This window comes from Chiloscyllium punctatum, chromosome 24 (assembly GCF_047496795.1).
Source record: "Chiloscyllium punctatum isolate Juve2018m chromosome 24, sChiPun1.3, whole genome shotgun sequence".
In the NCBI taxonomy this organism is placed as follows: Eukaryota; Metazoa; Chordata; class Chondrichthyes; order Orectolobiformes; family Hemiscylliidae; genus Chiloscyllium; species Chiloscyllium punctatum.
The window spans coordinates 43,283,572-43,311,099 of NC_092762.1; the positions used below are offsets into that span (position 1 = coordinate 43,283,572).

The window sequence follows — 27,528 nt, forward strand, 5'->3', positions numbered from 1 at the left end:
TGATTGCTTGCAACGTTTATTGTCTTGCTCGAAATCAGCTGTACATGCAGGTCATTGACTACATTCTCCAGCTTGTGGAGAGACATTCAGATATTACCATGATGACATGCAGCAAACACAAAATGGCATTGGCTTTTATATGAAACTATAGAAGTAAGCAGAAGTTGCTATTATTCCACTTTTTCAATTTGCAGCATACAATTAAAGTAATGGTGTTGAATGAACGAGCATCAGCAGAAATGTTTCCAATATTCTTTCAGGCAGAGTTCAACGAAGCTCTGGTTTAACACTGACTCCTTACACGATTGGATAAAGTGCATAATTGGCAATTCCACAGTTATTCCGCCGATCCTTAGCCATTTTGATGTAACCTTTGTCACCCCATGATGTTCCCCAACTGACAATAAGAAAAGAAACGTATGTGTTGAAATCAAACTTCTGTTATAGAGACAAGTTTAGAGAACTGATCCTTTTTACTCTGGGAATTATTGAGATGATTGAGAGGGATTAGATTCTGTCCAATATGTGTGTATTTGAGCCAGACAACTGAATCAAACTAGACTATTGCAGTAAAAGTTGTGAAATATGAAGTGAGATTAGTTGCCTGGAAGCACTTCAATGTGATATTGGACTGAACTTGCCAGTGTGCACAGAGGGTGGATTCAATACAAGCTTCTACATGGGGTTGGGGAGGCCCTGTAAGTTGACGTTGAGTTGATGGTGTAAGTTTCCCAATGTCTGTCTATTCTTGTAGACACACACTTATAATTTGAGGAATAGTGTGAGCATGTGCAAAACATTATCAAGCTGATTATCACTATGTTTGACTGTGTCATGAACACTCCTTTTATGGTCAATAGGTTATGCAACAGGACTTGAATGTTGAGCTTCTGACTCAGAAACAGCGGAGGTGGGGGGTTCGGGGGTGGTGGTGGGGGTGGGGGGGGGCTCTCCCTGTTGAGCAGCACTTGATTATTCAAACATTCTATCCAACATGGAGAAACTCCGCCTCAGCCAATCCTGTCACCAACTCCGCCAACCCTAATATCACCCCAGTCAGGATGTCATTAACCCTTCATACTCCGATAAATGCTGTGTTTCGTGTTGGTTCAACAGATAAACAGGCTGCAGCACAGAGACAGGAAATTCACTCTGTGTCAGTGTTTATACTCCACACCAGCCTGGTCACAGCCCCCTTTCTCTAACCCTGTCAACATCTCCTTAAATTCCTTTTGCCCTCATGTGTTTATCCAGCTTCCTCTTCAATATATTTGTGCCATTAAGCTCACCCACTCTTTTTGGTAACAGTTTCCCCAATATCACCCTCTTCTGAGTAAGGATGTTCATCCTGAGGTTCTGATTGGCCGTATTAATGACTCTCTTAAAATCCATGAGATTTTACCCCTTGAGTGCTGCTCAAGGGGCAGACCTGCCCCTGCTCCCCTTTTTCCGAGTCAGAAGCGCGACATTCAAGTCCTCCCCCTTTTCTATTGATCATAAAAGGAACATTGATGACACACTTAAAACGATCATAAGACCATAAGCTAAAGGAGCAGAATTGGGCATTCAGCCCATCAGGTCTGCTCCGCCATTCAATCATGGCTGGCATGTTTTGCAATCCATTCACCTTCTTCCTATGAGCCTAGATCCCCTTAGGAATCAGGAACCTATCCATCTCTGTCTTAAATACACTCAATGACTTGACCTGCACAGCCTTCTGCAGCAACAAGTTCCAAAGATTCACCACCCTCCGGCTGAAGAAATTTGTCCTCATCTCAGTTCTAAAGTGTCATCCCTTCACTCTGAGGCTGTGTTTCTGGGACTTAGTCTCTCCTACCAGTGGAAACATCTTCTCAATGTCCACTCTATCCAGGCCTCTCAGTATCCTTTACATTTCAATTAGATCTCCCCTCATCCTTCTAAATTCCATCATGTACAAACTCAGATCATTCCTCACGTGACAAGCCCTTCAACACTGGGGTTAATCATACAAACCTCCTCTGAACCCCTTCCAACACCAACATATCCTTCCTTTGATATGGGGCCCAGAACTGTTCACATTATTCCAAATATGGTCTGGCCAGAGCCTTGTACAGCTTCAGCAGTACATCCCTGCTCTTGTATTCTAGTCCTCTTGAAATGAATGCCAACACTACATTTGCCTTCCTAACTATCAGCTGAAAATGGTGGTCGACCTTAAGGGAATCCTGAAATAGGACTCCTAAATCCCTTTGTACTTCAGAATTCGAAAGTCTTTCCCGAATTAGAAATCAGTCTATGCCTCTATTCTTCCAATTTAAACACTTTACCACATTTCCTCCATCAGGCACTTCTTTGCCCAATTGCTAGAATGTCTATGTCTCTCTGCAGCCTCTCCGCTTCCTGAACAGTACCTATCCCTCCACCTATTTTTGTGTCATCTGCAAACTTAGCAACAATGCCCTCAGTTCCTTCATCCAGATCATTAATACATAATGTGAATAGTTGTGGTCCCAAAAGTGACCCCTGCAAAACTGTACTAGTCACAAGCTGCCATCTGGTGACTAAGACCCCTTTAGCCCTACTCTCTGCCATCCGCCAGACAGCCAATGCTCTCTCTATGCCCGTACCTTACCCCTTAACACCATGGACTCTTATCTTATTTAGAAGTCTCCTGTGTGACACTTTGTCAAAGGTCTTCTGCAAATCTAAGTATATCATGTTCACTGGCTCTCCTTAGTCTAACTTGCTTGTTACCTTCTCAAATAATTCTAACAATTTTGTCAGGCATGACTTCCCCTGAATGAAGCAGTGCTGACTTAGCCCTATTTTACCGTGCACAGGATCACAATCAGCTTGACAATGCCTTACAAATTTCCACCCTATTTCTCAAATTAAAAGTATGTGTCCACATGAATGGACAGGCTCAGTGCAACGTGCATCCACCCTGACAAGTAGAAATACTTTCGCTAACCATATTGAGACAGGATCTTTCATGATTTTCCTAACTCTGTCAAATTGCATTTAAACATTCATTTTCCTGATCTCCGGTTTGTTCAGATTTTTGAGAGAAATATTTCCTGTGCGTTCCAGTATCAAAACTTGTGAACCTTTGATACATCTCCTCCAGTGCCTGTGGTCAATATCCCCACACCACCCTGACAGCTGCCTTGGACTTAGAACGTCCAAATTCAAATCCTACCCTAGGATTTGTACATTCTCAAATGAATGTTCACAACACAGTTTGAACTAGTTGATAATAGGCCTGATAATCCTCAACACACTTTTAAACTATTCCCCAAATGGAAAAAGTGCACGTGCAGTGCAATAAATCACTGCTGGGGGATGCAGTTAGTGATCAGTGTGAGAACACTTTGGTGAGGTGGACAGTGTAAGTGTCAGAGGAGATGACAACATTTGGGAGCGTGTTGTTCGGAGGACGCAATATCACGGGAGGGCAACTTATGTGCGAGAATTTTGGCTGATGTTTCTCTTTAACTCAGAAACACTACAAGTAAATACAGTGCTCCTGTTACTGTCCGAACTCTGGTCAGCTGTTTGTTGTTATTATAAAATACATACCTGTTTTTAACAAGCCAATATTTCCTTCCTCTCTGTCTTCCAAATCCAACCAGAAGCACTGCATGGTTTAGACGTTTCCCGCAACGTCGATCATAGTAAACTCCTGTAAGGAAACACTTATCTTTAACCTCTTTAATCTGTAACATGTTTAATTATTATCCCTTTTCTAGAGCTATTTGCTCTCTATCATGTTTCCACCTGCAATTATTTTCTGATAAACATTTGTTTTGACAAAACCCTTGTTTCCTTTCTTTTTGCCATATTTTGTCACATTATCAACTTTCTTTCCCTCCCTCTGCTATCACACTTCCTCTAGAAACATCGTTTCGTTCTTTCATTGTTCAATGTTCAATCTCATTGCCCTTACTCCATGAACCCTTTTCTCATTTAATCTCCTTTCTTCCCATCTCATGACAGACATTTCCTTTTCTTCTATCCCACCTTCCCTCCTTCGACTTGATGAAATCTGTCACAGCATGGGAGGGCATTGGGAGTAAGGAACACACACACACACACACTGGAGCTGGGTTAGGAAGGAGCTCCACACTGTGCTATTTCAAAGTATCATGATCATTTGCAGTTTGTTTCTGATTAATTTATCCTGGCTTGGTGTTGTGTCATGGAAGTGCTTTGGGATTTGAAGTGTTGATTAAAGCTGATGAAGTCTAAAGGGAATGGAGAAAATCTTTGTCATGATCACAAAGACTCTGTGCAGGTGACTTTCTCCCTGTTCGGGCTACAGTGGTTGCAATTCCTCTAGAGCTGCACAAGAGGAGATCAAGAAAGGAAGAGACACAGCTGCTGACATGAGATGGGGAGTAGGAGGGAAGGACTCTCAGCAGGAGGCTTCGGGATTTTCAGGAGTAGGTCTCTACCTTCCATCAAACCCAGGAATCCTGTGTGTCATCTTCACTTTACAGAAACGCTGCTCACAGAACTCTGCCACCTCTCGGAAACAGCCTGCACCTCAGAGTTGGCACTGCCAGTGGCTGTGAAGCTGATTGTGGCTCTGATCTTTCCAGGTTGGAGCAGACATCATGTCTGACTTCTATCTCCAGTTCCCTGCCCACTGTTGTATCGAGGAGGTGAAAGATGCTGCTTATACCAGGGGAGGACAAGAGCACACAATATTGTCTAATGGCTCATGCTCAGTTTCAGGATACCTTTAAAAGAGATGCTCATGGTCTCATTACAATATAGCACACAACCTGACAGTCTAAAGATCTCATCTCCATCTTGTCTGAGATCACTTGGAGCATGATATGTTATAAGAAGGATGATCCATTGGTTCTTTTATTCTGTCCCTACTTTGATGCCATGGTGTCTGACAGCACTGGATAGCACGGGGAAAGGGAAAACATGAACAAGGGGAAGGTGTGTGGTCGCATCCATTGTAAACACTGAATGAAGTAATAAAATAAAATACATGGATGTATGACTTTTAATATCTTTAAAGAATTGTCGATAATCTAATTGATACATTTTCCCACAGCTTCTGTTTCTTACCACTTCTGTAAAGACGGAAAGATGGTAGGCCAGCATTAATGGCAACAGCTAGTGGTCCTATCTTTTTCACTTGACGTGCTAAAGCTTTTTCATTTCTTCTAATACGCATGTGACGCTTGACTGTGGCAGCAATATCGTCGTCCCGAAATCTGCAGTTGCGGTCCTAAATGTTCAAGAAAATGCGAAGAGGAAACATATTTAGAAACATAAAGTACCAATGTTATCTTCCCAGCATCTTTAACAATCTCTTGGACCTTGAACATTATGGAGTAATTTTTGACTGTCAAAGACACAACAATGTTTAAATGAAAACGAGACATGATGACTATTGCAGAATGTGCCTCTTGTCTGTTGGTGTGAAGATTTTTGTGTGTGAGCTCCTCCATTACCTACTCACCAATGCTGCAGTTGGTGCAACTTTGGAAACATGGGGGCAGGATGGGGGGCTGGAGTCAGGGTATGTCTTTCAGACAATGTGAGGTACTGCATATTGGCAAGGCAAATCAGGGTGGGATGTGTGTACTTAATGGTAAGTGTTGCTGAACAAAGAGACCTTGCAGTGCAGTTTCATAGCACCTTGAAAGTGGACAGTGAGTTAGATAGGATAGTGAAGAAGGCGTTTGGTACACTTGCCTTTATTTGTCAATGCATTGTGTGTTGGTGTTGGGTTGTCATGTTCATAGAATCTTTACAGTGTGAAAACAGGCCATTTAGCCCAACAATTTGACACCGACCCTCCGAAGAGTATCCCAGCCAGACCCATTCCCCGACCCTATCACTGTTACATTTCCCCTGAGTAATGCACCTAACCTACACATCCCTGAACACTATTCTGGACAGTATCCTGGAAAATCTCCTCTGCACCCTCTCTAAAGCTTCCACATCCTTCCTATAATGAGGTGACCAGAACTGAACACAATATTCCAAGTGTGGTCTAACCAGGACACTAGAGAGCTGCAGCATAACCTCATAGCTCTTAGGCTCAATCTCCCTGCTAGTGAAAGCCAACACACCATAACCCTTCTTAACAATCCTGTCAACTTGGCTTGCAACTTTGAGGGATCTATGGACATGAACACCCAAGATCCCTCTGTTCCTTCACACTGTCTTTAATCCTGTATTCTGCATTCAAATTCAACCTTCCAAAGTGAATCACTTCTCACTTTTCCAGGTTGAACCCCATCTGCCACTTATCAGCCGAGTTCTGCAACCTGTCAATGACCTGTTGCAACTGACAACAGTCTTGCACACTATCCACAACTCCACCAACCTTTGTGTCAGTGAACTTACGAAACCACCCTTCCACCTCCTCATCCAAGTCATTTATAAAAGTCTTGAAGAACAGAGGTCCCAGAACACCACTGGTCAATAAGCTCCAGGCTGATTACTTTCCATCAACTATCACCCTCTGTCTTCTATAGCCAGCCAATTCTGTATCCAGTCATATTTTCCTCTAACCCATACTACAGTGGACAGTGAGGACACAAAAGTCCTCACTGTGTCAAAGGCACAGTAATCTCTTCCTTGTTCCTGTCGAAACCTTGGATACATCCCGTCTGGCCCAGGGGACTTATCTATCTTCATGTTTTTCATAATTTCCAGCATTCTCCTTCTTAACATCAACCAGTTTGAGGGTATCAGTTTGTTTTATGATGTACTGAGAAACATAAAGGTCCCTCTAAGTAGTGAATACTGAAGCAGTATTCATCAATGACTTGCCCTAAGTCCTCCAACTCCTGGCGCAAGTTCTCTCCACTACCCCTGATCGGTCCTACCCTCACTCTGGCCATCCTCTTGTTCCTCACGTAAGTGTAGGATGCCTTAGGGCTTTCCTTAATCCTACCCGCTAGCTTTTTCATGCCCCCCATCTTGCGCTACTAAGTCCATTCTTCAGTTCCTTCCTGGCTAAATTGTAACCCTCTAAAGGGTCTGATCTTTACCTCCTCAACCTTAAGTAAGCTTCCTTCTTCAGCTTGACTAGCTGCTCCACATCCTTTTCACACAAGGTTCTTTCAACTTACCAGCCCTTCCTTGCCTCAGTGGGACAAGCTTGTCCAGCACCGTCAGCAAGTCCTTCCGAAACAACCTCCATATTTCTGTCAGGGAGTTATGATCACTGGAATGCTCTTCTACTGAAAAATCTAAAACCTGTCATTGTTCGTTCCCAAGCACCAACTCCAATATGGCCTCCCGTCTAGTCAGCCTCTGCATGTATTGAGTCAGAAACCCTTTCTGGACACACCTGACAAAAACTGCTCCACACAAACTATTTGAACTAAGTAGATTCCAATCAATATTAGGGAAGTTAAAGTCACCCTTAGGATCTAAAATCTGGATTTAGGCTGTTGTCAGGAGTAACCATTTAATGCATGCCTATAGTAACTACAAAATGGTTCTCAATGCAAGTAACACAGTAAAATGGCTTCTACTGTGTTTAAAATGTTTTTTCTCCTTGCTAAAAGCTGCATTCCTGAGCTAATTGAATCAAAGATTAGCAGACAAAGCTCCCTTCACAGTATGGAATTAACTAAGCTAGATAGAACATTACTAACTATCCTAACTAACCTTGGAGATGCAGGTGCCAAGAGATAAAATGTGCAAAACAAAGTTGGTTCCCAGGAAATACTATTGGGTTAACCTGCTGCCCATAATGTCATTGTATTACACTTTATTGGATTTGCTCTGTAATTAAGGCTGTACTATTTCTTAAGACCCACATAAAAATTGTTTTTGTTTCAAGCTATTTTGCGCAGTTTCTCCAAGGAAGCTTTTGACCTCTGTATTGAAGGACAACCTGTGCCTGGCCGATATTGATTAAAGCGTGAAATCTTGATGAACGGCTAGTGATAATTTGACTGATCATGGAACTGAGAGACCCCTCCCAGGGGTCAACCCATGACAACAACCCTGTTATTTCTGCACCTTTCCAAATTCTGCCTCGGAATCTGCTCCTCCATATCTCTGCTGCTGCTGGGGTCCTGTAGAAAACTCTCAATAAAGTGACTGCTCTTTTTCCTCTTTCTGACTTCCACACATAGTGACTCTATAAATAAACCCTCCTTGAGAATCTCCCTTTCTGTAGCTGTGATACTATCCCTGATTAGCAATGCCATTCCCCCACCTCTTTCACCACTCTCCATATTCCTTTTGAAACATCTAAACCCTGGAACATCCAACAACCATTCCTGCCCCAGTGATATCCAAGTCTCCATAATGGCCACAACATCATCGTTCCAAGTACTGATCCATGCTCTGAGTTTGTCACCCTTATTCCCAGTGCTTCTTGCATTAAAATGACACACTTCAACCCATCACACTGGTTGCACCTTTGCCCTATCAAGTGCCTATCCCTCCTCACAGACTCTCTGGCTCTATATCTGGCTATTTATAACCTCCTTCATCATTTGATCCATAGCTCAGCTTACCAACCCACTGCCAATTTAGTTTAAACCCACTTGAAGAGCTCTAGCAAACTTCCCGCCCAGGAGATTGGTGCCCCTCTAGTTCAGGTGCAACCTGTCCTTCTTGTACTGGTCCGACCTTCCCCAGAAGGTTCCCAATGATCCACATATCTGAAGCCCTCACTCCTATACCAACTCTGCAGCCATTTGTTCAGATGCACACACTCTCTGTTCCTAGCTTCACTAGCCCATGGCACCGGGAGCAATCCTGAGATTACTACTCAGCTCGTCCTGCCTTCCAGCTTCCAACCTAACTCCCTATATTCTCTTTTCGAGTCCTCCTCCCTTTCCCTACCTACGTCATTGGTACCATGACTTCTGGCAGCTCTCCCTCCCCCTTAGGAATCTTGCAGACCTGATCCAAGACATCCCTGACCCTGGCATCTGAGAGGCAACATACCACTTGGGAGTCTCATTCTAAACCACAGAAACTCCTGCATGTTCATCTCGCAATTGAATCTCCTATTACTATCGCTCTCCTTTTCTCCACCCTTCCCTTATGAGCCACAGAGCCAGGCTCAGTGCCAAAAACTTGGCCACTGAGGCTTTCCCCTGGTAGGTTGACCTTCCCTGCCCAAACAATATCCAAAATGGTATACTTATTGTTGAGGGCAATGACCAAAGGGGGTCCCTGCACTGTCTGCCTATTCCCTTTACCTCTCTTGACGGTCACTCAGCTATCTTTATACTGAATCTTAGGTGTGACTCCCTCCCTATAACACCTCTTTATCACCCTCTCAGCCTCCTGAATGATCCGAAGTTTATCTATCTCCAGCTCCAGTTCCCTAACGTGGTCTGTGAGGAGCTGGAGTTGGGTGCACTTCTCACAGCGAAGACAACTGGGACACCAGTGGTGATCCTTATCTTCCACATCCTGCAAGAGGAGCATGCAACTGCCCTAGCCTCCATTCCCTCTGCTCTAAATTGCTAAAAGAGATTGAATAAATGAAGCAAAAAGTCTTACTTTACCAACCCTCCACACAAGGTCTTTTCTTTTGGCTATAGGAGGAGGATGGGTGGGAGATATTATACGTATAGTGTCTTGGGTTTTGGCACAGCCTGAGTATCAACTCATGTGCCCAGTAATTTCTGTGCTGCAAATGGAGGCCACTGACTACCACTCTGTTATCCTGCACTGATTCAAGACCTCAGGTTAGTTTTCTACTTAAAGTCACTATCTCATTGTTCAACAGGGTCCCTGTCCTCTGATTGGCTGGAAATGGCTGCTGCTCAGGTCCTTCATCTTGGGACAGTCCTGTGGATGTCCTGCTCAGTGCCTGAAGTGACAATTCATCCACTGAGCCTTAATTAAAATAGAGGCTCTGGTTCTTGTTGACTTTCTAACCAGTGGGTGAGACCATCACCTCCATTAAACATGGCATTGATAAGCTCAGAGTGAAGTGAGGCCTAATTGCCAGATCATTGACACCTGTCATAAAGAGCGCTACTTTCATTCAGTTGTTTCTTTGGCCAATCAAAGACTGGCTCTGTGGAGTGCACAGTGCGAGGTCACACAGTGAACTCAAAGTCAGCTTTGCCTGTGACCTCAGGGAAAATCAAACAGTGTTGAGACAATCCCAAAATAATCCCAAATGTGCCGAATAAAAACACACACATAGGTGTCTTCTACAAGGACCTCCAACATGAGAGTCTGGAGGAGCTGGGGGAAGGTTTGAAGGATGCTCTGAAGAACAAATTGTATGACATTGAGACAAAGAGCTGGGAGATATTGCAGGAGGCTGATCGCAACCACATCCAATACAGAGAGTTAATTGTGATGTGACAAACTGTCAACAGAAAGAACAGCAGCTGCTGGAGAAACATGATCCACATATACAGCAATTTACACAAATACTCACCTCAGAACAGATGCAAACCAAGTTGTGCCTTAATTAAACCCCAATATTCACAAAGTCAAACCAGCAAATTGCAGTTTAAATGACATTCTGAAAAATCAAACACCTGTTTTACCACAGGACCAGATCTACACATAGATTGGCCTTGAAAATATCTTGCACATCAATTCTTAATAAATATCCCACACTCAAACAGTTTTCTTTTTGTGTAAAATCGCAGCTTATATTTGAATGACTGACCAGCCTGATGGTGCACATGCAAGAAGTATGATATGGAGGTGCTTGTGTTGGCCTGGGCTGGACAAAGTTAGAAATCAAATGAGACCATATTATCGTCTGATAGGCGTATTTGAAATCACAGAACACAGCCCCTTCGTGTGGTGAAGTGGACACAGACACACATTTATAGGCAGAGAATCAAAAGATCATACAACTGGTATGAGTGGTCTGTGGAAGAATAAGTCTCTGCAGGTGTTGGCTCACTGAATTGTGAACACAGGAATATAAACACTCTGAGCTTCTGATTCACATTGCCTGAAAACAGGAAGTGTTGAGTGGAGATTTGGGAGATCAATATAAGATAAGGGAGAAATAAGAAGGAAAGCTGGCTCTGCCCTGAAAGATGATATTCTCTCAGTGTTCCCAACGTTGCTTGTGCGGTGACACGGGCAGAAACCTGGAAGCAGATTCTCAGGGAAGGATGGATGCAGAGTAAGATATCAGCTTTCATTTATTAGCACTGGACTCCTCTGTCTAACACCATGAATGCTATAAACAGTTGTACCTGCTGAATTTGAAACACATTTAAAAGGGAGTTACCCTTGCTTCGTATGGGTAGGTTCGAGCTGAGTTGATGCCATTGTTTTCTTGCACATATCGAAAGGCACTTGACATCCATCCACCATTGCATCCATGGCTTCGCTTGTCACAATCAACCAGATTCTGCTCACTTAGAGAAACCAGTCTTCCATGTCTCTTTGCCCACTGTCCTTCGATGGCCCCAGTCGCACTGAAAGCCCAGCACGAACCACATCTTCCCTGGTAATGAGAGAAATTCAATCACATTAAATTATCCTGATGTAAAAATAAAACCCTGTTTCCATCTCCTTTCAGGTGGAGTACAGTTTCACATGGATGCTATGAGTCCATCTGTTTGATGAGGTTTCGCAGAATCACAAGGGATCAGTGAGTATCTGTGTGCCTGGGTTTGGAGGGCATTGCCTGGACTCTTGTTTCTTGGAGCAACAGAATAATTTTATAAGAGAGATGAGGAATTGAGTGAGGGACACAGTAATTGACTTCTGCTTGTGACCCAGGTTTAAATGCAACTCTGATATTAGTGTCTGTGTGGACCATGAGAATCATTTGTGAAATTTGACAACCTGAACCAATTCTTTAATAAGTCTCAAACCAAGGGGAAAGAACGAACGAACATTAACATCAAACTAGGAATCTGACTCTCAGATATGAAGGACACTGCTTTGGAAACTGGAGATGTTGGACTGGTTCAGGATTCGATGTTCTCCTGAGAGTGAAATTAAACCACATTGTTGGTGCAGAATAAACAGGGCGTTGCAGAACCGATTGTGTGCAGTTAATGGCACCCTGCAATGATGCATTTCAGGGAAATAGGATCTAAAGCTAAAGCTCATGTTTTTGCTTGGGTGCTGGCAGGTTCATCACAATGTTGCTCACAATTTGATATTCATAATTCACAAACACAAGAAGTGATTGTTACCTGGTTTTTCACTGGCGTAACCCAACCCTTTCTACGCCAGTCAACAGTTGCTTTTTTCAAATCCTCATCACTTTCTTCAAACTCTTCATCATCTTCAATATCATCTTCTCCATCAACTTCCTCTTCAGTCGAGTTATCAGCTTCATCTTGGCGGAATCCATTCATGAGTTCATTAAACTCTTTATTGGTCTAGAAAGTCAAACATATGATGTCTCATTAATGAAGGGAGTAACTGTGAATGGATATTGTGCAAGAGGAAAGTTGGAAGGCACCATTTTGAATTTGGATCTGATGTCTCACTTTTCAATTTATTTTGCTTCCGCAGTTAAATTTGCTTTGCATTCATCTTTCAATGACTTTTATCAGGACTCTACACTACTATTGATCCAAATGATTCCTTTTAGTCTTTACTGAGGGAAGTCAAGGTCAGGGGAGATTAATGTAGCTGTCAGCACTATCCCATAATTTTGAAATTGTCTCTTGGTTTGGTGCAGATGAACCTATCCCATGTTTTATAATTGGAAAGTACAGGAAACATATGGGTTGTGCCCCAGCCCATTCACTGGCTGTTTGACCAGAGCAAATAAGAACAAAAAGAGATGTGAAAGGACAGTCTAATTTGCTGGAAACATACATTGGTAAGGGAGGGGAGATTCTTTGTTACAAATCATTAACCATATCACACCCCATTCAGCGAAGTAATTTTGCATTCTATTTGAGGGTCAGAAATGTCATGCTGAAACTCATCGAATAAAGTAAAGTCAAAGGGAAGGGTACACAGGCGGCACAATGGCACAACGGTGTGCATTGCTGCCCTACAATGCCAGAGACCCAAGTTCAATTCCTGCCTCAGGCATCTGTCTGTGTGGAGTTTGCACATTCTCCCTGTGCCTGTGTGGGTTTCCTCCCACAGTCCAAAAATGTGCAAGTTAGATTAATGCACCATGCTAAATTGCTTGTAGTGTTCGGTGTATGGGAATGGGTCTGGGTGGGTTGCTCTTTGGGAGGCTTGGTGTGGACTTGTTGGGCTGAAGGGCCTGTTTCCACACTGTAAGTAATCTAAGTAAAATCTGAATTGGCTCAGGTTATTTCAAAACTAATTAGAAATGTAATTCTAAACCAGTGTCCACTGACACAGTTTGCAACTGCACATGCTCTGAAATGTACGTGACCAGTATCTTTGACCTGTATCAAATTTCTACATGTGAGGTCAGGACGTATACATCATGCAGAATTCCAATGGCATCTTCCGCGAAACACCTGGATGCACGCAGAATAGAAGCGGACGATTGAGACAAATATCAGGGAAGGAGAGAAGGAGGGAGGGAATGGGGAGAAAGAGAGGAAGGATGGAGTTGGGGAGAGTGTAGGGGAAGAATGAAAGGGGAGAGTGGGTGAAAGCAGAGTGGTGGAGAGGGCAAGTGAGAGAGTGAGGGGAATGGGGAATAAGTGACAGGGAGCGATTGCAAAAGAGGCAGGGAGGTAGGGATTGGGGTGTCAGTAAGGTAAGGAGTGTCAGAAGGAGAGAAGGGAAGGTAGGGAGTGTGGGGTGGGATGGAGAAAGTGAGAAGATGTTGAGGGGAGGATGGGAGTGGAGGAGAGTGTGTGGCAGGGAGGTACTTTATGGGGGAGTTAGGGAAAGGGGAGAGGATGGAGGGGAGAAGTGAGCAAGAGTGAGTGAAGGATTGGGGTGGAAATGGGACAAAGAGTGTGGGAACAAGCAAAGGGAGAGGGGGTAGGGAATGGAAGGAGGAACGAGTGAGCGGGAGAGATGAGAAGAGGGAGAGGGTGAGGGAGATTGCAGGATGCGCATGGGGCAGGGAGTAATTGGGGACTGAGTGGGGGCGGGATGAATACGGAAGGTATGGGGAAGGTAAGGAGGGTAGAAGTGATCTAAACTGGTGATTGATGGGGATGAACTGGAGAAAGTAAGGGTGGGAATAGGGAGATGATGGAAGGAATGATGGAGGGAGGGAATGTGTGAATGATGAGGGAGACAGTGGTGGAGTGAGGGGGTAATTGAAAGAAGGGAGTGGGGAGTGGAATGAGGGAGGACAGGGAAGAGGGAGGATGCTGGTAGCGAGAGCAGAGAGTGGACAGTGATGGGTTTCATGTAGACCACCATCTTTCTCTCCCTTCCCCTCACAGCCCCCTTCCCTATACCCCTCACTGTCCCCTCTCCCCTTCCCCATCACATCCCCCCTCCCCTTTCTCTCACAGTCCCCTTCTCCTCATAGCCCCCTCTCCCGTCCCCTCACAGCTCCCTCTCCCTTTCCCCAACTCAAGCCCCCTTCCCTTTCCCATCACAGCCCCCTCTCCCCTTGTGCCAACACAGGCCCCTCTCCCCTTCCCTATCACAGGCCCCTCTCTCCTTCTCCATCACAGGCCCCTCTCCCCTTCTTCCTTCCTCTCACAGCTCACCCTTTCTTACCCACTTCTGCTCTCCTTTCCTCCCATCACAGGCCCTCTCTCACTCCTAATTTAGCCCACTGCTCTCTTATGACTGTCTGTCTCTGATACGTAACCCTGCCAAGTTCAAGGCCTTGTTCCCCTGCATTCATTAGTTACCATGCCAATTTGATTGCAGCCAACTTACAAATTGACAACGAATCCTTGTTAAGTAAGCATGCATGGTTCTGGTAAACATGTAAGTGTGAATTTTGAACAAGTGTACAGTGCATATGCACGTGGTGTCATAGACAAGTCCTAACTCTATGGCAGAAATATTCCATTGAGAAAGAAAGGTTGCATAAGAAAGGGTTGACACTTAATGGCTAATGAAGGAGGTTAGGCATGGCAGCAGATTGAAGAAAAAGTTGTAAAATGTGAATGGTTGACCGAAAGAAATACAAAAAAGTATATTAAAACATGAGCGAGAACTATTGACAAACAAATTCAGAAAATAGACAGCTAAAGTTTCCAAAAGCATCAAAAAAGGAAAAGTGTATCTAAAATAAGAATTGGTCCCACCGAGGGTGTGACTGGGGAGATAGGGAGTAGGCAGAGACTTTGAACGAGTATATGCTGTCTCTCTTAACAGTGGACAATAAAAGTAGATAAGAATGAGGAGTGGGAGTAGGCAATTCAGCCTCTCGAGGCAACTTCACGATTTAATACGATCAAGGCTGATCTCATCAAGGCTTCAATTCCATTTTCCTGCCAGCTCTCCATAAACCTTCAACCCATTATTAATTAAAACGCTACCTATTTCTGTAAATTTATGTCATGTCCCACATCCACTGCACTGTGGGGCAGTGATTTCTACAGATTTACTGATAGGACAGACTTTTCGGACAGGGGATTTGTGACCAGCAGTAAACGTCCTTACTCTCAACAGTGTGCCACATGGATCAGCGCTGGGTCCATTACTTTTTGTCATTTACATTGGATGTGAATGTTGGAGGTATGTTCAGTAAATTTGCAGATGACACCAAAATTGCAGATGTAGTAGACAGTGAAGAAGGTTATCTCAGAGTACAATGGGACCTTAATCAGATAGGCGAATGGGCTGAGGACCGGTAGAGGAATTTAATTTTGATAAATAAGAAGTGCTGCATTTTGGAAAAGCAGATCAGGGCAGGACTTATGGACTTAGTAAGGTCTTGGGGAGTATTGCCAAACAAAGAGTCCTTGGAAAGCAGGTTTATAGTTAATTGAAAGTGAAGTTGCAGGTAGACAGAGTAGTGAGGAAGGTGTTGGGTGTGCTTGCCTTCATTGGTCAGTGCATTAAGTATAGAAATTGGGAAGTCATGTTGTGGCTCTACAGGACATTGTTTAGGCCACATGTGGAATACTGCATTCATTTCTGGTCTCCCCGCTGTAAGAAAGATGTTGTGAAACTTGAAAGGGTTCAGAAAAAAATTATAAGGATGTTCTAGGGTTGGCGGGTTTCAGCTCGAGGGAGAGGCTAAATAAGGTGGGGCTGTTTTCCATTGAGTGTTGGGGTCTTTGGAGTGACCTTGTTGAGGCTTAAAAAATCGTGGGGATTATGGATAAGATGAATAGCAAAGGTCTTTTTCCCCGGGTAGGGAAGTCCAGACTAGAAGACATAGGTTTGGAGTGAGAGGAGAAAGATTTAAAAAGGACCTAAAGGGCAACTTTTTCATGCAGAGGATGGTAAATGGAATCAGTTGCCAGAGGAGGTGGTGGAGGCTGGTACAGTTATAACATTTATAAGGCATTTGGATGGGTACATGAATAGGAAGGGTTTAGAGGGATATATGGAAATTCTGGCAAATTCTGGATTAATTTAGGATATCTGATCGGCATGGATGAGTTGGACCAAAGGTTGTGTTTCCATGTTGTACAGCTCTGTGACTCCACGTAAAAACAACATCCCAAATGTAGTAGAAAGTCTAGAGACAAGGGGAGAAAATTTAAAATAAATCACTAGGCAGAATTTTGCAGAACAGTGGCAGTAGTGGGAGTGGTGGTGCCAAGGGTTGGAAGGTAGATCTCAATCCCTGAAGAAAGGTTGGCATGGAGCTGAATGGCCAGTGGCTACATTAAAAGTGAGTGGGATATCGGTTCTCATTGGAAGGAAATGTTTCTCTCTGTTCTACAACAACAGCACCAAGACTGCAGGAAAATCTTCAAAGGCTTCTCAATGGGACCCTGGACCCAGATACTTTGGGTAGAGTAAGAGGGAGTCAGTCTTGATGTACAGGTGTATAAAGGAAGGAATGGTATCATATTCTGAGGGGATGTCCCAATGGACTAAGAGTATTGTCCAGATCAAATTCCTCTTCCTCTCATTTTAAAAACAAAAAATAAAATAAAATAAAAGAAGCCTAGTTCCTCCTGCTTGCCCACATCAAGCAGATTATGTTCTGGGCATGTTAATAATGGAGTCAAGAGAGGTGCTGGAAAAGCAGGTCAGGCAGCATCTGAGGAGCAGGAAAATTCCTGATGAAAGGCTTTTGCCTGAAACATCGATTTTCCTGCTCCTCAGATGCTGCCTGACTTACTGTGCTTTTCCAGCACCACTCTAATCTTGACTCTGATCTTCAGCATCTGCAGTCCTCACTTTCACCTAATAATGGAGTCAGTTGAGCTCGTATCTGGCTCAGTTGATGATAATTATTTATTTTCATGTGACCTAAATTAATAATCTGCCCACAGTTTATATTTTGGGGGTTAATTCAGGGGAGTTGTAGGTTGGGTATCACCCTTTTTTAAATCCCATATCTTCACCATAATCTCATTCCAATTGATTAATATCCAAGCTACTGTTACTAGAAATACATACAGAAAACTAATGCAGCACAAGGGTTGATAAGTCCCCTGGGACAAACAGTCTCTGTGCTGGGGTCTTTTACAAGAAGTGGATGCAAGAATGTCGGATACATTTCCTGTAATTTTCCAAGATTTCCCAGCTACTTTAAGAAGCTCAACAGACTGGAAAACCAAAAATGCAAAACTTCTATTCAAAGAAGGAGTGAGATGGAAAGCAGGAAACTATTGGTTAGTTTGGTGAATACCTGTCATTGGCGAAAGGCTAGAATCCATTCAAAAATGTATTATAGCAGGGCATTTAGGAAACCACATTATAGTCTGGCAGGCACAATATCGTTGTTTTGAAAGTGAAATAATGTTTGACAAATTCACCAGTGCTTTTGTGGATATAACAAGCAGAGTAGATAAAGGGCAACCAGTTGATGCAGTGTATTTGTATTTTCAAAATGCAATTGATAAGACACTTCATAAAAGGATTACTTACAATTGGAGAACTCGTGGTATTACAGCAATATGTTTCAAAAGGTATTTGGCTAACTAACAAGAGGTAAGAGAGTTGGGATTAAAAGGTCCTTTTCAGGGTGAAAAACTGCAATTAATGGAATGCCACAGGGATCTTTGCCAGAACCTCAAATATGGATGATCTCAATTAACAACCTGGATGAAGTGATTGGCTATAATGCAGCCAAATTACAAACATTGGGATGAAGAGCAAGTTGTGAGGCAAATATAATGTCCTTACGGAAACAGAAATTGCTGCAGGTCTGGCAGTATCTGTGCAGATAAATTAGAATGAACGCTTCGGGTCGAATGATGTGTGGAAGGGTCACTCGACCTGAAATGTTAGCTCTAATTTCTCTCCACAGATGTTGCCAGACCTGCTGAACTTTTCCAGTAATTTCTCTTTTCATTTCTGATTTACAGCATCCACAGTTCTTTCTGTTTTTTACGTAGTATTCTCCTCTAATGTGAGTTTGAGGCAGGAGATATTAAATTTGACAGCAGGCTGGTAAATGGGCATTCTTGCCTCCTTCCTGTCTGGGTCACCATTAAGTCCAGAATGGGAATGCTGTGGTTGGCATTCCTGCCCTACAACTAATATTGGACCTGAAAGTTTACAATTAATGCCCAGGAACTCACCATGTGGTACACCCCAAAAAAAACCCCTGTTGGGATTGCTTTCAATCATTTAAGGGCTGTTCCCCTGTTGTCAGACACTCACAGCCCAAACAGGAGGCCCAATGTTGGGAAGGAGAGATGAAGTGGTGGGAAAAGGGAAAGGAAACTGAGAGCCAAACCCTGCTCCTTGCTCCCATCCCAACACTGCCCACATGATCCACACCCAATGATATTTCTTCAGGAGACACTCTCCTGTGACCCAGCACCCTCACCAAACCAGAGGCTTTGCTATAGGTGCATTCCTAGCTACCAGGCTCGCGGGGGGTGGGGGATGATCATCCACTGCGGGGATCCACAGTCTCGAAGGAAGGCCCATTGCTTCTCAGTTCAACCTTCGCAAAGATCAGTGGTACTAAGCTTTCTGCCAATTCTAAAGCTCGTGGGCGATTCCCTTGATGCCAACATTAAATTCAGGCCAAAGATATTTCATAGGGATAACAATGGATTAAGAGATTAAGGAAAAGTTTGACAGCTAGAATATAACACGGGAAAAATGTGAATTCATCCACTTTGGCAAGGAAACTAAAAGAGCAGAATATTATTTAAATGGATAAGAAATTAATGTGTGCAACACAACAGCAGGAAAGGGAGAAGACATTTTGACCCCTCAAGTTTGCTCCCCCAATCAATATTATCATGGCTGATCCAATAATGGTTCCGTTCCATTTTTCTGAATACACTACATAACTCTTGTTCATCAAAACTCATGCCCAGTTTTGAAGAAACTAAATGATCCAGCTCCCACTCCTTCCATGATAGGATATTCTCAATCTTCAAAATATGATCCTCATTCCAGATTTCCCCACAAACATAGGCCACCTCCCAGGATCCAACAGTCAAGTTCCCTCTTATGTTGCAAAAAGATCACCTCTCATTCTTCTAACCTCCAGTGGGTAGAAACCCAGACTGAAATTCCAAGTATACCAAATTTACAGGGTTTCCTGTGGTACAGAAACATTTGTGTGTCTTTGCACATGAATTTCAAAAGTGAGCATGTAGGTACAGCAAGTTATCAGGAAGACAAAAGGAATATTTGCCTTTATCACAAGGGAACTATAGTACAAAAATGGGGAGGACTTGCTGCAATTGTACAGTGCACCTATACAGAGATCATGTACAGAGCACTGTATGAACAGCTTTGATTTCAGTCTTTAAGGAGGGATAGTTGGAAGCAGTTTTGGAGAAAGTTCATGAGAATAATTCCTGGTCGAAGGAATTATCATAAGAGAAAAGGTTTAGAGGCTATGGGCTCTAATTACTGAAGGTGAGGTGAATAAGTGCTGATCTTACTGAAAAATGAGATTGTGAGGAGGTTGGCAGGGCGATAGTGAGAGGATGTTGGCAGGGCAATAGTGAGAGGATGTTTTCCTTGATGGGGGAGTTTAGAACCAGAGCTGGGATATAATGGGAATAGCTATGTTAATGAGATGATGATGTAAAAAGCTGATGTATTGCTGACATCAACAGTCACAAGCTATTGAAAAGCTGAGGACAGGGGAATGGAACAATTGAGCAGGAATACAGAGTGCAAGATCCCATACTTTACTATGTCAGGAAAAGAGATAGTGGAATTCCTGTGGGCTAAACTGTTAGATAAGGCGGAGTCAGAGATACAGCTGACTCAGAGAAAGGACAGTCTAGTCTAAGGAGAAGTTTCTACAATGTAGAATACAAGTCAATACAGAGGTGTATCCAAAGTGTGAGTGCCACCCATTGAATATCCCGTCATGGAAGGAGTGGACACTGGAATTTTCTTCTCCAGAGAGCAATGGAGGCTGGAATCATTGGATATATTCAAGTTTGAGAGGGTCAGATTTTTGATCAACAAGAGAGTTCACAGCTATGAAAGCATGAAGCGGGGATGAAGGAATCAGGAAAGTGATATTTCACAATCAGATCAGTCGTTGATTGTACGGACTGATCAAGTCAGCTTGAGGGACCAAAGGCCAACTCCAGTACCTGTTTCTTATTATAACCTTATACCAGATCCCAGATGAAATGTCTTGTACACACCAGATCTCCAAACTGGTTCATTCCCACAGTAAATGTGTGTTTCCCCATCGAGTACTCCAGGTTGTGTTGATTGATGTATCTCATGCTGTCCTCCCATATCATTCTCCTGTAGCTCTCTTCATCCTGAACAATGATATTAAGCCAATCAAGCTCCAGCATTTTTTATTAATAAAATTATACAATAACTTTAAAAGTCCCCATGCAAAACCTGAAATATTATTTTGCAGTTGGTGTCTATCTTCCCAAATAGATCTGAAAAGTAGCATTCAATCCTTTCCCCTTCCCTCCCCTCCCTTACAGAGAGCAAAATCCATTTAATCTCCCACTTTGAGACAGTGACACTAAAACTGAAGAAAGAATAAACAGCTGATTGAGAGGGTTTGGTTTAATGGGTCCCTTGGTGATAGGTTTGAAGGTGGATGACAAAATGATCTAACAGGCAGCATGCCCTAACTCAAGCATAATGACCCCAACTGTGATGACGACATCATTATTGGAGCAATTGAGGACAATTCCAATTTATATACACTTTGGAATCTTATCTCCTTATTACAGGAGTAGCCCACTCCAAGCTACCAGTCCAGAAGATTGACAATGGGCAGAGAGCTATCTTTGATTAACTGGCCACTTGGACTAATCAGAGACCTCTTCCAATGGGTCACCCTCCAAGTTGTCCTCCTGCCACTCAAACATTAACCCCAGCTTGCCCAGCCTGAACATTTACCAAGATCCAATGCATCACAGCAGGGCACGTCATGTCCTTGCTTTACTACCAGCAGTGGCCATTGCTCCAGTGCCAATCGCCAATTGTCTGATAGTTCTCTCAGATGGAACTTCCAGTTCTAGTGGGACAGAAATCCCACCTGCAGTATATTAACAGCTAGTTGACCACCAAATCACTGATATTTTCAGAGCAGGAAAATGAAAACTATTTTTGTCCTGGATGGCCTCACTATCTCCAGCTTTTGAATGAGGGATGTGGGTCAGGTGGGGAATACAATGCCTCTTCTAAAATCAGTCCAACATCTCTGTTCTTGGAAAAAAGTTCTGGAGTAAGAAACAGAGGATTGGATAATAGAGGATAATATTGAATAATATGTAACTCATATGCTTCACAGATTAGATACTTTACTCCTGTATTCTACCTTATTTTGGATGTGTTCCATTCCATTTATCTGTTTCAGCCGACAGAGACCTGTCTTGTCCCACTTTATCTTGAACTAAGAATTTTCAATAATTTAGCCTATAGAATCCCTACCTCTTCTGAGTGAGCTGAACATTTGGAATAGATTTTGTATCAGGATAAATTCTCTTTTACCTCAGTGTACTGCTTCTCATACTCTGATTTCCAGTTCTTCCAGTCTTCATCCAGTGTTGAATTGAGTGTGTTCCCTGAGGCTACAGCCAGAGTAGACAACACCACACAGCCCAGAAACAGAGCGAACTTCATGATGGACAACCTAATGGAGCAAAACCAATGGGTTTAGACAGGGAATGGACAATGTTCCAATTTCTGAAAAATTAACTTTGCTAAATTATTTGGCTAAAAGGACAATACATATACAATCTCCACAATCAAATGCTGTCATCACTTGCATTTTATCTTCCTTAAACAGATAAAATACCTCATTGCCATAGTCTTTGAATTAGAACCTTCATGCCATTAAATCTATGCAATTAATTTTGTTTAAAATGTTTCACTAAATATTGGAAAGAGCAAATTAGAAGGAAAGATGTGGACTGAATATAAATTGTCCTCTTGTTGGCGTTCCTTGATTCACAGTGCCATGTCTGCATCAGTTCATCAATATGTCAAATAGCTGTGCAATGTTGATGTTACTGGGTTAAGACTTCAAGTGAACAATGTTCCTTTAGAGGATATAGATGGAGAATTAACAATTAAAAATAAGGACATGGTTGGAACATTGAACAGGTACTTTGTGTCTAACACTACAAAAACTGGAAAAAACATCTTATGTATACTCGACAATAAAAGATGAAAGGCAAGGAAGAACGCAAAACAATTGTAATGACTCGTAACAGGTATAAGGAGTGACTTTTGAATTAAATGCTGGCAAGTACATCATACACACTGAAAAGAAGTGCCTGTGGAGATCATAGACACATTCCCTAGGTTCAGGAAAAATTCAAGCAGTTTGGGGAGACACTGATTTAGGACCCTATTTGAAAGAGGAGGGAGGTAGAAAACATGAAATTATAAGATCGTTAGTCTAATATCTGAGAAGGAAAACCAGTAATAAATCACGTAAAAGCAGAATACTGTAGATGCTGAAAATCTGAAACAAACACAGAATACTGGAGAAACTCGGCAGGTCTGGCAGCATCTGTGGAGAGAAAACAGTTAATGTTTTGATAATTGACAATACTGTCAATTAGTATCAGGGTCATTGAAATCCTAATGAAGGCCTTACGCTCAAAATGTCGACTCTCCTGTTCCTTGGATGCTGCCTAACTGGCTATGCTTTTCTAGCACCACACTCTTCGACTCATTGAAATCCCTCATTGTTATCAATCCATTTTTTTAAACTCAATGCCCTATTTGTTTTTATTATTCCTTCATGGGACTTAAGCACCACTGGCAAGGGCAATGTCTATTACCCATTCCTAAGTGGTGTTGCGTTTCCTCCTTCCTTTCAATTCATGCGGTTTAAGGACATCAAAAGTGTTGTTCAGGACAGTTAGAGAATTTTGATCCACTGACAATAAAAGGAACAATGAGAAAGCTCCAAATCAAAGCAACATGTGGCAATGAGTGGGATAAACCTGTATGTCTCTTGTTCCTTTGAGTGGTGGAGATCACAAATTTAAATTTGTCTTCATGTTTTTTCCTAATCTCCTTTCCGAAACTATGAGGTATCTGTAGACATCATCTCTTGCTGATCCTTTTGCTCTCTCCATATGGGTTTTATTTTCCTTCTGCTGACAGCTGTGTCTACTTTTCCCAAGTAAACACAGCTCCTTCAACTTGCCTTTTACCCTTATCATCATTTCGTAAAAAAATTTGTAATTTTTAATTCCTGATTTCTCTGCAGCACGTCTTAATAACTTCTTCGAAGTTTGATTCCTCACAGTTCATAACTGCGATCAGCTCCCCTTGTTTCATTGCAGACATTTGTTAATTCATTTAAATAGAATTTTTTTATGTCACTTTACACACAGCTATCTCTTCAGACTCCTGCTGTACAACACTAGTTACTCTCTTGCCATCAATCTCCTCTTGGTCTTTCTGCTCTCTCTTTCTTATTCTATTTTCATGACGGCTGCATTTCCTGTTGAGCTTTCCATCACCAATCTTTGTAATTTTAACGTAGATGGTTTGGAGAAAGCAAGGAATAGAAGCATTTGGTCAATTGAAGTTGTTCAGTCATTTAAAAAATACTTGGGCTTAAACTCCACTTTCTTATTGTCTGCTCATATCCCTGATTCCCTGAGAAATCAAAGCAATCTGTCCATCCAAGCCTCAAACAAATTCAGCAGGGAATTAAATTAGAGACCTAGGACCACCCTCTCATAGTAATGAGAGGTCACAAAATCCAGCTTTACTAGATTAACTACACTCTGAGAACAAATATTAAAACAGCATATGGAAGAGGAGAAACATATTTGTGTTTTGAAACAGATTAAATTATTTTCCCAAAATACTCTGTCTGGATGTACACACATATTGTACAATGAGCCCATTTCATTTTATTTAATTATCAAACCTCTGGGCACATAATACTAAATAATCACAGCCTTTTGAATGTAGTAATTTCTCTTCATTTCAATCCAAATTAACCAACTGCTCACTCTGAGACAGTGCCCTTATGCTTTATATTCCCTGACCAGTGGAAACATTCTCAGCATCGATCTTATTAATTCCCTTCTCAATGCTAGAGAACACAGACTCTTTTTTGCTCGGTCTATTGGAGGACAAGCATTTTATTCCATAAACTTCTTGATTGTCTGTTCACTTTCTGCATTCCTTTCATGAGAACAGCCAGATTTTCTGGTGTGTAAATGTTTGCAAGTTTCAGATCTTTAAAAATATTCTGCATTTCTTTGTTTATGGCCAAAATGAATAACTTCACAATTTGAACAGTGACCTCAGGAGAACCTACTTTAGGCAGACAGTGTTTAAAATGCGGAACAGACAGCCGCAGGAAACATCCAAGGAGCAGCGAAATCGACGTTTCGGGCAAAAGCTCTTCATCAGGAATAAAGGCAGTGAGACTGAAGCGTGGAGTCTCCTCTAGCTTATCTCTCCACGCTTCAGGCTCACTGCCTTTATTCCTGATGAAGGGCTTTTGCCCGAAACATCGACTTCGCTGCTCCTTGGATGCTACCTGAACTGCTGTGCTCTTCCAGCACCACTAATCCAGTATTTGGTTTTCAGCATCTGCAGTTATTGTTTTTACCTCAGCCGCAGGAAACAGTTAAGATGACAAGCAGAGATGGAATTGAGGGTAAATTAGATAAGCAGTTGAGGGAAGAGGAAAAGAAGGACAAGCTGATGGGGTGAGATAATGAGAAGTGGGTGGAGGTTCATGTGGACCATAAAAACTAGCATGGACCTGATGGGCAGAAGAGTCTGTTTTAATGCTGTGAATCTATTGTAATAATTTGCAACTTTCACATGACCAAAACTTAGAACATCGAACTGTGCAGCACAGTACAGGCCCTTCAGCCCTTGATGTTGTGCCTACTCTAAGATCAAACTAATCAACATGCCCTTCATTGTACTATCTTCTGTGTGCTTATCTGAGAGTCACTTAAATGTCCCTAATGTATCTGACTCTACCACCACTGCTGGCAGTGCATTCCATGTAACCACCACCTTCTGAGTAAAGAACCCACCTCTGATATCTCCCCTAAACTTTCCTCCAATTATCTTAAAATTATGCCCCCCTCATGATAGACCACATAGTCCTTCACTGAGTTTTCCCACTTCCTATTTGTTCCAAACATGCAGTTCTGTTTGATGGACAATGACCTTTAACCTTGCTTTCTATGTTGAGAAATAAATATACTCTAATGATTTAATCCTCCAAATACTCACACCCACCAGTTTATAGTGTTCTCCATTGACCAGAAGCTGGACTTGAGCAGTCAGACTAGCCCAAGGTTACAGATACAGGGCAGAACCAGGATATTCTGAGATAAGCATCCCACTCTGGACCCTTCACAAACTCCCCAAAACCAATAAACTTCAAGTCAGGAGTGTGATGGAATAATCCCCACTCCCCTGAAAGGTGCAGCCACTTAACACAACTCCATCCAGCACAGAACAATTCACATAATTGAGGCTCCTTCTACTAGACTCCATTTTTTCTACAGCATCCACTGCCCTGCAGTTGCAGTATGTACCATCTTCAGGCTGAGCTGTAGATGATCACCAAAGTTATTCTTTCCCTTTCAACCTCCACCACTGAGGGGCTAAGAGCTGCAGTGCACAACCCCCATATCCATACACACCTTCCAACCTGGACATATATTGCTGCTCTCCTGTCAGTGTCATTGTCTCATGAAGCCCATTGTGGGAGCACCTTCATCACCAGGATTGCAGCAGTTTCGGAAGAAGGTCCTACACCACCTTCACAAGGCAGCTGGGGCCATGCCGAGCTCAAATATTAAAACAAAGACCAAAAGAGGGGAAGTTCATTAAGCTGATGATCTGAAACAGGTTAAATCACTTCACCAAAGTACTCTTGTTTTATCTGGACATGCGCACAGAATGGGCACCCAGTCCACCCCATTTCAGCCAATTAATCTATCAAGATCAAAAGGAATGAGACAGAAACCTCACTTCAGCATACTCACCTTGGAGTCATCCCCCCGAGTGCAGTTCCACCAAACCCCAAGGGCACTTGTACATTATATAGACACAGTGTAGGAGGGCCCATCTTTTCAGAACTGTGGCAACATCAGTAATTGAGAAATGGAGGAAATGATTGCCAGTTGAAGTGGGATGATCTTGTGTGTCTTCCAGAATATTGCTTAAGAATCAATTTCCTCTTTTAGAAAATGGCATAGAAATAATGCCCTGAAATGTAATTCCCTTGGAAGTATTATCACCAGTTTAAAAAGTTTTTGTCTAAATTGCACTCCAGCTCCATGAAGTTGCCAGAGATTTAAGAGTTACTGATGGATCATAACATGTCCACTGATCTTGTTGTGTTCCCAACATGTTGTGCATTATGGTGTTATTAACATCTTAAATATAAATAAATGTATCAAGTATTTGAGCTGTGGTTAGCTCACTCCAGGAATGTGCACTGCCCAGTTTTAGAGGCACAGATGTTTCCTGCATAATTAAATCCTCCTTTTGTTCATGTTTTTGGGTTTTGTTTTATTGTCAGTAGAAATAGCATCAGCACTGGGAATGTTTTGTGAACAAGTGCCAGTATCAACAGAATTATCATGGACTAGGAGTCAAGTAATCTTATCTATCCTGTTTCAACATTTACAAGGCCCCCACTGACAACACAGGAGCAGGATGAGGGCAACACACTTGCTCCAATGTCAATGAAATCCTGCCTGATCTGTGAACTAATTCCCTCTACCACTTTCTGCATTGTAACACTTAATACTGTTGCATAACAAAATCTACCATTCTGAAATTCACAGTCAACAATTAATCTAAAAAGTGCTCTGTGCCATTTATTTTTGGCACAGTTTTTGCCATTTACTTTTAACCAACACTATCTGTTTGTTACTCTATGCTTTTGTCCACAGCTACAGTTGTGTCATCAGTAAACATTAGTTATTGTGGCTTTCTCTCCAATCATATTAAGTTGCTATTAAATTAGGTGAGCAGTGAAGAGTCCAATGCAGGTCTTTGTAGGATACCGCATCCTCTTAACGAGAATATCTTCACAGTATACTTAACAGTCTCCTGCCACTCAGACAATTTCCAAACCAGCTACTTCTATAACTTAATTTCAAGTCCATGGGTTTTAACAGACTCTAATGAGAAACT

At 42.4% G+C, this 27,528-nt stretch overlaps 1 protein-coding gene across 2 annotated transcripts; it reads right to left on the reverse strand.

Annotated features, from left to right (window-relative positions):
* Window positions 1-26,471, reverse strand: LOC140494504 (cathepsin K-like). 2 transcript variants are annotated; one of them, XM_072593756.1, is made up of 8 exons: window positions 26,370-26,471; window positions 21,868-22,009; window positions 20,550-20,672; window positions 12,123-12,311; window positions 11,204-11,422; window positions 5,068-5,230; window positions 3,562-3,664; window positions 1-397 (listed from the first exon to the last, which is right to left on the reverse strand). In XM_072593756.1, the coding sequence occupies exons 1-8, from the start codon at window positions 26,450-26,452 to the stop codon at window positions 298-300; spliced, it is 1,122 nt and encodes a 373-aa protein (XP_072449857.1). In that variant the 5' UTR covers window positions 26,453-26,471; the 3' UTR covers window positions 1-297. The 2 variants fall into 2 exon arrangements, with proteins under 2 accessions (XP_072449857.1, XP_072449858.1); XM_072593757.1 differs by lacking the exon at window positions 26,370-26,471 and adding an exon at window positions 26,025-26,049.
* Between the last annotated feature and the right edge of the window lie 1,057 nt (window positions 26,472-27,528).